This window comes from Sinocyclocheilus grahami, unplaced genomic scaffold, assembly GCF_001515645.1.
Source record: "Sinocyclocheilus grahami isolate Dianchi unplaced genomic scaffold, SAMN03320097.WGS_v1.1 scaffold955.1, whole genome shotgun sequence".
NCBI classification, from domain to species: domain Eukaryota; kingdom Metazoa; phylum Chordata; class Actinopteri; order Cypriniformes; family Cyprinidae; genus Sinocyclocheilus; species Sinocyclocheilus grahami.
This window is the reverse complement of record NW_015506134.1, coordinates 442,117-453,534: the sequence shown is the minus strand read 5'-3', so window position 1 is coordinate 453,534 and position 11,418 is coordinate 442,117. Positions and strand designations below refer to the sequence as shown.

At 38.8% G+C, this 11,418-nt stretch overlaps 1 protein-coding gene across 1 annotated transcript in view; it reads left to right on the top strand.

Moving 5' to 3' along the window:
• LOC107564682 (zinc finger matrin-type protein 4) overlaps positions 1-11,418 on the top strand; it is a 71,993-nt gene that overhangs the window by 33,839 nt on the left and 26,736 nt on the right. The window contains exon 3 of the mRNA XM_016249816.1: positions 3,998-4,090. Within this exon, the coding sequence (XP_016105302.1) occupies positions 3,998-4,090 (93 nt within the window). The remainder of the gene's footprint in view (positions 1-3,997; positions 4,091-11,418) is intronic.

Here is an 11,418-nt window from a genome sequence, read left to right as displayed (position 1 = left end):
GGCCTATCGTTATTTTTTATTTGTGCTATCATTAGTAATTTCTTTATTTGTTATTATTTTATTATTAACTGCTTAGCTTGATTTAAAACTTTGAATTGAATAAAAAAATGACAAGGAGGCTATCTCGTGCTACTGCAACAAAATTACCCAACTGTAAAATCAAAAATACACTGAGTGAGCAAAACTTTGTTTAATTAACATTATAACTAGCTATCTCACAATGTTTACATATGAATAAAAGCCTACATTAAAATCTGTCATATAAATTGGCCTTTTCATTAGAAATTAGCCTAGAGATTGCCACCATTGATGGACACATTTTTTTTTTATAATATAAAAAATATCTGTATGACAGTATATGCTGCAGTTCTTCCCTGCTGTACCGAATATCTATACTTTTCAAAGTATCATATCGAAGTTATAAATTCAAATATTGTTACAAAATTAATTTTGTAGGGTGCTACAAGTTTGTTAACATTTCCAAAGGGTGCCGCCACTAAAGAAAGGTTGGGAAACACTGTTCTAAAGTGTTAAATTAAGTGGAAAAGACAAGTCCAAAAACGCTTATAATAGCTGGATCTGGCAACACGGAGGCTGCGCGCGACCTCACTCACAACTCTCTCAAGTCTCGTTAACTCTGCCAGGGACGGAGTTTTCATAACACGGACACTAAACATTCTTTCAAACTGTCTAAACTGAATTATACATGTCATGCAGGCATTCATATGAGGAGTTTAACAGCAAATTAGTCATTTAAAGAACTAATTTTATTTTTGAACATGAAAAGTTTACCGAGGTCCGGACCTCGGTGGCCTCATAGCTGGTTACGGGCCTGGTTCCATGCATTTTTCAAAATTCAAGCAACTGCCAAACTATCCTCAGATTCCTATGAAATAATCAAAGTGTTTGGGTGGAGTAACAAAAGACAGCAGTTGATATTCAATGTAGACAACATGAATAAGAAACCATATATATACAGTAAACATATGTATACTGTATCTATACATATTTATATATGCGTTTCCTTCATATATGTTTCCTTCATATATCAGTGCTTGTAAAGTGGCAAAAGAACGGTATAAGCTGATGTGTTGGTTCGGAGTGAATAAAATCCTGCATACTGCTGTCATGGCACACAGCAGACATCTTATTTTCAGTCAGCTCTACACAAGAATCAACATGAGACAAATGGGGTTAAATGCAACACTTTTTACTTAATTTGTCCTCTAGGCAGGGCAAAATGAGAGGCAAGACTAATATGCCTAATTATATTTCAGGATGAAAACAGACGTAAGTGTCTATGAAATAAGGCATACAAAAATGTAAATGCCATACAGTATTGGAAGTACAGTTTTTAGCATTAAAACGGTGCTTATCACTTTACTCATGTGCATCTCTCGACCACAGGCAGATTTGTAAAAACATTGTCACATTAATACAATTTAGCCAAATAAGATAGATAGATGCACATTCTATCAGTGTAAGTGAAAGGAATTTTCAAAAGTCAAAGGAATTTTCAAACTTTTGATGTACTGTACAAAACCCAAAAGTTGATAACCCAGAAAGTTTGAATGGAGTTTTCTTTTTTAAGTAGATTTTTTTTAAGAATGTCAATACAGTGCAGCTTTGCAAGCACTGCAAAGTTCGACAGAGAAAGAAAAAACTCAGGGAGTATACTGTATATAGTATATGCAAGATGTTTGTCAGAACTACACAGACACTACAAATCAAGAACAGCTAAAGGGAACACTCTAAAAATGCTGGGTTAAAAACAACCCAATTTGGGTTATTTTGGCAACCCAGCGCTGGGTCAAAAAGGGATGAACCCAGCGCTGGGTTGTTTTAACCCAACAAGTTGGGTTATATGTTTGACCCAGCATGCTGGGTTGGCTTTTTTATGGTTTACAATTACTACACTGCTAGGCTAAAATGAACCCAAATCGAGCTAGACATTAAACCTACAAATCTTGTTAATTTTTTTAATCACTTTTACACACACAGAATGACTATCAAAAGGTAAATATTTATAAGTGAAAACAGTCAAAAGTAACATGCGTGTAAGAAGAAATGCAGAAAAGTATGGCATTAACAGCTACAGAGTTTTTAAATGAAGCATTGAACATTTGTTGAATAGAACTTTTAAGATCAAATTTGACTTTTTTGGTCAATTTTATATATTGTTGTGAAGAGAAGGGCGGGTCCGAGAGCCGTGGGAATGGAGCGAGGCCGGTGGAGTAAATGCTAATGTGCGACACTTGCGCCACTCACCGATCTCGAGTCCCACGGAGGAGCTCCGGAAGGATAAAAGGAGGAGTGATGACAGTGTTGGACGAGAGAGGACCAGGCCTGGGTTTTATTTTGTGTTTTGTGTGTGGCAGTCGTCCGCGAGGGGCTGCCACTTTCACTTCTACAATAACTCTGTATTTTTGAAGCTTGAAAATACTGATTATCTAGACTTTCAATGGATTAACAAAAAATTATGAGAGAAAATTTAAAATATCTTCATTTGTGTTCTAAAGATAGACAAAAGTATTATAGGTTTGGAATGACATGAGGGCAAGTAAATGATTTTTTTGTGTGAACTATTCTTTTAAGAAAGGAAGACTAAGAATGATGACTCTCCAAATCAGACAACTCCAAAGTTGGTTTGAGTTCTGCAATGAAAAGCACAGACATCAATGGTTTAAATAAAATATGAACATGTAATCATACTGTTGTTGCATCAAAATGTGAAGTAAACAGGCAGGAGACTACAGAAACATTTATTTTCTAAAAATAACTCGCATCAATCTCAAAAGAATGATGCTCTCCTATGTCTCTGGCTTTCAACATCTACAAAAACAAACATTATTTTACTCTTAGTAAAAAACAAATGATAACATGATGGAATTCTGAAGTTTACTTGCCTTAAACCGTGTTTCCCTCTCTTCTGACGAAGCTGAGAAAATCTCCTCCTCACACAAGCAGGGTTCTGTGTTATTAACTCCTGGCGCGGGCACAATGAAGACACAAAGCTCAACAAGTCTGAAATATAACATGCAAAACATTACTTTTAACAATTATCACTTCATCAAAATAATTAGGCTAGTCTTTATTACATAACGCCGTTTCCTTTAGGAAACTACATTCAATTTAACCGCGAAAAAGAAGATAACGAATTAACATGTAAATATGTTAATAAACCTCTCTTAACACCTCAAAAAATTTAAATATTGTAAAATCTTATGTAAATATGACATAAGTCACTCACTGACATTATATTAAAAGCACCTCTTCCGTTCAGTAAAAGAGGCGAAGTCTGCGTATTTTTCAATGTAAGCTCTTTTCGGAATATTTCCGCCTTCCATGAAATTTCTAAATACTACCGGACTCAAACAATGAATGATGACTTTACATTTTTAATCTTTACTTACCATAAACCATCTTTCACTCGCACTCACTTACATCTGAAGACGCTGAGAAAATGGCGGCTTCTCGCACTGGTGTCGTCCGATGTTAACATGACATGAGTGCTCTCTTTCACGTCCGCGTTCCCAACCCAGCACCACTGGGTTATAGATCAAGACCAATTTTCAACCCAAATTGGGTTAAAACAACCCAACGTCCTTACCCAGCGGGCTCAACCCAGCGTTTTATAGAGTGAACAAGCAACCTCAAACTCTCTGCACAAAAAAAAAAACCCTACAAACAAAGTTTGTTTTGAAAACTTTCAGTAATTTCAAAAGGAGCCAAAAGCATGCATCAAAATTATGTATATCATGTTTCAGTATGTCATGTTTTTTATTCATAATCTATTTATTGTCCAGTATAGGCCAATATATAATAACCCTTTCTTGTTGGTTGTTGGTAATGTTTGCATTCTTTTAAGTCTTGCAGAATTGGATATTTACTGGGTGTCATAAAACTGTTACATTCATTTAAAATCAAATGAGAACACTTTAGATTTCCATTATGTGCTAATTCTACTGTCTTTCTGTCTCTTTCTCACACACAACAGAGCAAGAAACATGCCAACAAAGTGCGTCTGTTCTACATGCTCCACCCAGAAGATGGAGGTCCACCATCCAAAAGACTGAGACCAGACAATCCGGTATTTTCTAAAGCTTGTATGATAAAACTTCATTTTAGATTATGGTCTTCCTCTCTCTTATGCTTATTATTAATAATACAGTATATGTGGACATCTGGAGATACAATGTAATTTCATTGAAATACCAAGCCAAGTGGCATCTGCAAATGATTTATTGTTTTATAATATAAAACCTAAACAACATGTATTTTTGTGCAATGTTTTACATGAAAAGTGTCCTTGTGCAATTTTTTTTAAACTAAATGCCATGTGGTTTAATATCTTGTCTAATGCAATGACAAGTCATACATTTTAACTACATGCATGTGTAATTTAAGTTCCCAAACAGCTTTTGGGACTGCTGTACTTACAGTAAATGATAAGTGATATTCCTTAAAATAGGAAAATCACTAATAAGGTCTCTTTTCAGTCGTTTTCCCTAGATAGCAATTAGATTAAATGGAAAGCAAGTTGAGACTTAAGTTGCCTGGCTCTCAGTTATTTCTTTGAGAAAAATCCTCACCCCCATCTCAAAATTGTTTCAATGTGTGCTCAGATACTGAAGTCTGCAATCAAACACCAGAGATTAAAATCAAATGATCTGAGCTATTACATCCACATTCATTTTGTATTCTTACTATATCACACATTAGTTTTAGTATACTCTAAATGAGAACATCTAAGTGGAAAAAAACACTTACACTTAACAATTCAAAATAAAAGTATTAAATAACTATATTATTATAGAAATATGAACCTAAAGAGACAATTTTGTCTTCGGTGAAACGCTAAATGAGGGCAGTGGAGATTACAGGCACTGAGCTTTGATTTTTCTCTTGTTTTGTTTTTTTAACTCCTCAGAGACAGAATGTTAATTTTCCATTTCCCCAAAAGGCAAATGACGGGCACAGCAGTCATCTAATGTCTTCATGGACTCTGAATTAAGCCATGATTAACACAAGCTGTTTAGGATTCAGATAGACAACTTGGACAGGCAATGAAGAGTTTCAGGGCTTTTTATTCTTTTCTGGCAGTTCTGAATATACTATAAAACATCTTAATGATCCCAGTGCGGATTGATGATTTGACATACAGACACATACAGGTTGGTCTGACTGGTTATGAAGTGCCTGAGCGTTTGTTAATGCTTTCAGAAGGATGTCTGAGGGGAGGAGATGCTAGTTTATCACTCGCATTCAGTAAAACCATCCAGCTACCATTTTGATTGAATCGTAGTCTGAGCTCTTATACAGAGCTCATTAGTGGGACTGTTTATGAATAATTATTCTTGGTACCAGGCAGTCCTCTGCGATGACTGTGCCGTCACTTTCAAACCTCCTTCTGAGCGGATTGAGGCCGACGGGCCACGAATCAAATCCAAACACAAAACGAAGAAAGTACAATCCTCTAGACTAAAGAAACCAGTGCTGGACAACCTTTCACTGACTGAAACTTTGAGTCTGTCTTTTCACAACACTTTTCTCCACTCCACACAAATCAATTCAGACTTCTATGTCAAGAATAGATGTATTGAAGCAGATCTTTCTCACATTTGCTCAGCTATCAGTCTGGAATCAGTCAGAGTTCCCCTTCAAGAACTCGAGCTGCGTCGAGATTCGCTTTGGGAATGCCCCTGCGTGACTGCGTTCTGAAGCATGTGTAAAATCAGTCCAATGGCGCAGCGAGACGTCACGGGTGACGTGAGCACCAGGAAGTATAAAAGTGCATCTGGCAGAGCGCAAATTAGCTTCTGCTCTTCAGTAGCGCTCTGTGTACGCTGGCAGCGGTCCCGCTGTTGCCGAGGCACGGCGTAGACTGTTGTCATGGGGATTGCAGGTGGATTTAGCGGAGGGATCCGAGACGGGCTCGTCCTTTTCTTGGTCCTCACCCGCTAGATCCGCGGCTCTCTCTCAGTGTTCGGAAACCCGCGCTGCACTTCATTTTAGATTATGGTCTTCCTCTCTCTTATGCTTATTATTAATAATACAGTATATGTGGACATCTGGAGATACAATGTAATTTCATTGAAATACCAAGCCAAGTGGCATCTGCAAATGATTTATTGTTTTATAATATAAAACCTAAACAACATGTATTTTTGTGCAATGTTTTACATGAAAAGTGTCCTTGTGCAATTTTTTTTAAACTAAATGCCATGTGGTTTAATATCTTGTCTAATGCAATGACAAGTCATACATTTTAACTACATGCATGTGTAATTTAAGTTCCCAAACAGCTTTTGGGACTGCTGTACTTACAGTAAATGATAAGTGATATTCCTTAAAATAGGAAAATCACTAATAAGGTCTCTTTTCAGTCGTTTTCCCTAGATAGCAATTAGATTAAATGGAAAGCAAGTTGAGACTTAAGTTGCCTGGCTCTCAGTTATTTCTTTGAGAAAAATCCTCACCCCCATCTCAAAATTGTTTCAATGTGTGCTCAGATACTGAAGTCTGCAATCAAACACCAGAGATTAAAATCAAATGATCTGAGCTATTACATCCACATTCATTTTGTATTCTTACTATATCACACATTAGTTTTAGTATACTCTAAATGAGAACATCTAAGTGGAAAAAAACACTTACACTTAACAATTCAAAATAAAAGTATTAAATAACTATATTATTATAGAAATATGAACCTAAAGAGACAATTTTGTCTTCGGTGAAACGCTAAATGAGGGCAGTGGAGATTACAGGCACTGAGCTTTGATTTTTCTCTTGTTTTGTTTTTTTAACTCCTCAGAGACAGAATGTTAATTTTCCATTTCCCCAAAAGGCAAATGACGGGCACAGCAGTCATCTAATGTCTTCATGGACTCTGAATTAAGCCATGATTAACACAAGCTGTTTAGGATTCAGATAGACAACTTGGACAGGCAATGAAGAGTTTCAGGGCTTTTTATTCTTTTCTGGCAGTTCTGAATATACTATAAAACATCTTAATGATCCCAGTGCGGATTGATGATTTGACATACAGACACATACAGGTTGGTCTGACTGGTTATGAAGTGCCTGAGCGTTTGTTAATGCTTTCAGAAGGATGTCTGAGGGGAGGAGATGCTAGTTTATCACTCGCATTCAGTAAAACCACCATTTTGCCATTTTGATTGAATCGTAGTCTGAGCTCTTATACAGAGCTCATTAGTGGGACTGTTTATGAATAATTATCCAGGCAGTCAGGCAGTCCTCTGCGATGACTGTGCCGTCACTTTCAAACCTCCTTCTGAGCGGATTGAGGCCGACGGGCCACGAATCAAATCCAAACACAAAACGAAGAAAGTACAATCCTCTAGACTAAAGAAACCAGTGCTGGACAACCTTTCACTGACTGAAACTTTGAGTCTGTCTTTTCACAACACTTTTCTCCACTCCACACAAATCAATTCAGACTTCTATGTCAAGAATAGATGTATTGAAGCAGATCTTTCTCACATTTGCTCAGCTATCAGTCTGGAATCAGTCAGAGTTCCCCTTCAAGAACTCGAGCTGCGTCGAGATTCGCTTTGGGAATGCCCCTGCGTGACTGCGTTCTGAAGCATGTGTAAAATCAGTCCAATGGCGCAGCGAGACGTCACGGGTGACGTGAGCACCAGGAAGTATAAAAGTGCATCTGGCAGAGCGCAAATTAGCTTCTGCTCTTCAGTAGCGCTCTGTGTACGCTGGCAGCGGTCCCGCTGTTGCCGAGGCACGGCGTAGACTGTTGTCATGGGGATTGCAGGTGGATTTAGCGGAGGGATCCGGGCTCCTCCTTTTCTTGGTCCTCACCCGCTAGATCCGCGGCTCTCTCTCAGTGTTCGGAAACCCGCGCTGCGGTTTCTTCCCCCTCCGCCAGAGAGAGAGAGCCAGACGCTTCATCAATCTTCCTCCGAGGGGGTGGATGTGATGAGTGTCGAGACAGAGGAGACTGTGGACTCTCTTAACACCTCAAAAAATTTAAATATTGTAAAATCTTATGTAAATATGACATAAGTCACTCACTGACATTATATTAAAAGCACCTCTTCCGTTCAGTAAAAGAGGCGAAGTCTGCGTATTTTTCAATGTAAGCTCTTTTCGGAATATTTCCGCCTTCCATGAAATTTCTAAATACTACCGGACTCAAACAATGAATGATGACTTTACATTTTTAATCTTTACTTACCATAAACCATCTTTCACTCGCACTCACTTACATCTGAAGACGCTGAGAAAATGGCGGCTTCTCGCACTGGTGTCGTCCGATGTTAACATGACATGAGTGCTCTCTTTCACGTCCGCGTTCCCAACCCAGCACCACTGGGTTATAGATCAAGACCAATTTTCAACCCAAATTGGGTTAAAACAACCCAACGTCCTTACCCAGCGGGCTCAACCCAGCGTTTTATAGAGTGAACAAGCAACCTCAAACTCTCTGCACAAAAAAAAAAACCCTACAAACAAAGTTTGTTTTGAAAACTTTCAGTAATTTCAAAAGGAGCCAAAAGCATGCATCAAAATTATGTATATCATGTTTCAGTATGTCATGTTTTTTATTCATAATCTATTTATTGTCCAGTATAGGCCAATATATAATAACCCTTTCTTGTTGGTTGTTGGTAATGTTTGCATTCTTTTAAGTCTTGCAGAATTGGATATTTACTGGGTGTCATAAAACTGTTACATTCATTTAAAATCAAATGAGAACACTTTAGATTTCCATTATGTGCTAATTCTACTGTCTTTCTGTCTCTTTCTCACACACAACAGAGCAAGAAACATGCCAACAAAGTGCGTCTGTTCTACATGCTCCACCCAGAAGATGGAGGTCCACCATCCAAAAGACTGAGACCAGACAATCCGGTATTTTCTAAAGCTTGTATGATAAAACTTCATTTTAGATTATGGTCTTCCTCTCTCTTATGCTTATTATTAATAATACAGTATATGTGGACATCTGGAGATACAATGTAATTTCATTGAAATACCAAGCCAAGTGGCATCTGCAAATGATTTATTGTTTTATAATATAAAACCTAAACAACATGTATTTTTGTGCAATGTTTTACATGAAAAGTGTCCTTGTGCAATTTTTTTTAAACTAAATGCCATGTGGTTTAATATCTTGTCTAATGCAATGACAAGTCATACATTTTAACTACATGCATGTGTAATTTAAGTTCCCAAACAGCTTTTGGGACTGCTGTACTTACAGTAAATGATAAGTGATATTCCTTAAAATAGGAAAATCACTAATAAGGTCTCTTTTCAGTCGTTTTCCCTAGATAGCAATTAGATTAAATGGAAAGCAAGTTGAGACTTAAGTTGCCTGGCTCTCAGTTATTTCTTTGAGAAAAATCCTCACCCCCATCTCAAAATTGTTTCAATGTGTGCTCAGATACTGAAGTCTGCAATCAAACACCAGAGATTAAAATCAAATGATCTGAGCTATTACATCCACATTCATTTTGTATTCTTACTATATCACACATTAGTTTTAGTATACTCTAAATGAGAACATCTAAGTGGAAAAAAACACTTACACTTAACAATTCAAAATAAAAGTATTAAATAACTATATTATTATAGAAATATGAACCTAAAGAGACAATTTTGTCTTCGGTGAAACGCTAAATGAGGGCAGTGGAGATTACAGGCACTGAGCTTTGATTTTTCTCTTGTTTTGTTTTTTTAACTCCTCAGAGACAGAATGTTAATTTTCCATTTCCCCAAAAGGCAAATGACGGGCACAGCAGTCATCTAATGTCTTCATGGACTCTGAATTAAGCCATGATTAACACAAGCTGTTTAGGATTCAGATAGACAACTTGGACAGGCAATGAAGAGTTTCAGGGCTTTTTATTCTTTTCTGGCAGTTCTGAATATACTATAAAACATCTTAATGATCCCAGTGCGGATTGATGATTTGACATACAGACACATACAGGTTGGTCTGACTGGTTATGAAGTGCCTGAGCGTTTGTTAATGCTTTCAGAAGGATGTCTGAGGGGAGGAGATGCTAGTTTATCACTCGCATTCAGTAAAACCATCCAGCTACCATTTTGATTGAATCGTAGTCTGAGCTCTTATACAGAGCTCATTAGTGGGACTGTTTATGAATAATTATTCTTGGTACCAGGCAGTCCTCTGCGATGACTGTGCCGTCACTTTCAAACCTCCTTCTGAGCGGATTGAGGCCGACGGGCCACGAATCAAATAAAACGAAGAAACGAAGAAAGTACAATCCTCTAGACTAAAGAAACCAGTGCTGGACAACCTTTCACTGACTGAAACTTTGTTTTCACAACTTCACAACACTTTTCTCCACTCCACACAAATCAATTCAGACTTCTATGTCAAGAATAGATGTATTGAAGCAGATCTTTCTCACATTTGCTCAGCTATCAGTCTGGAATCAGTCAGAGTTCCCCTTCAAGAACTCGAGCTGCGTCGAGATTCGCTTTGGGAATGCCCCTGCGTGACTGCGTTCTGAAGCATGTGTAAAATCAGTCCAATGGCGCAGCGAGACGTCACGGGTGACGTGAGCACCAGGAAGTATAAAAGTGCATCTGGCAGAGCGCAAATTAGCTTCTGCTCTTCAGTAGCGCTCTGTGTACGCTGGCAGCGGTCCCGCTGTTGCCGAGGCACAGCGCAGACTGTTGTCGTCGGGATCGCGGGTGGATTTAGCGGAGGGATCCGAGACGGGCTCGTCCTTTTCTTGGTCCTCACCCGCTAGATCCGCGGCTCTCTCTCAGTGTTCGGAAACCCGCGCTGCGGTTTCTTCCCCCTCCGCCAGAGAGAGAGAGCCAGACGCTTCATCAATCTTCCTCCGAGGGGGTGGATGTGATGAGTGTCGAGACAGAGGAGACTGTGGACTCGCCACCACAGTCCCTCGCGTATGAGGTGTGATTCGGGCAGTAGTCAAAATAAAATATAGTTTGGCCAGCCGAGAAACAGGACGCTCGTCCTAAAAATAATTATGGGGTGTGATTCGTGCAGTCGCAAAAATAAAATATAGTTTGGCCAGCCGAGAAACAGGACGCTCGTCCTAAAAGTAATTAGACAAGCGTTTTCTGAAATCCAGATCACAGCCTTCACCACGGGGCCTTCCGTTTTTCCCCGATCTCCATGCTGAGGTGTCAAGATCGTAGGAGTAACCATACTCATCCCGTATTTACAGCCCCACAGTCTCGAATTATTCAAAAGAACATCGTGAGGCTGAATGATAAGGGATATGGGGCGATGCCAGTGGTGGAGCAGACGCTTGCGAACTATCTCTCCCCATCCTCAGCATCGTCCCTGAAGGCCCCGAAGCTTCCCACCAGGCACGTTAGGCTTACATCGAGTCTGGTTGGGAAAGCTTATACGGCGGCAGGTCAGGCTGGCGC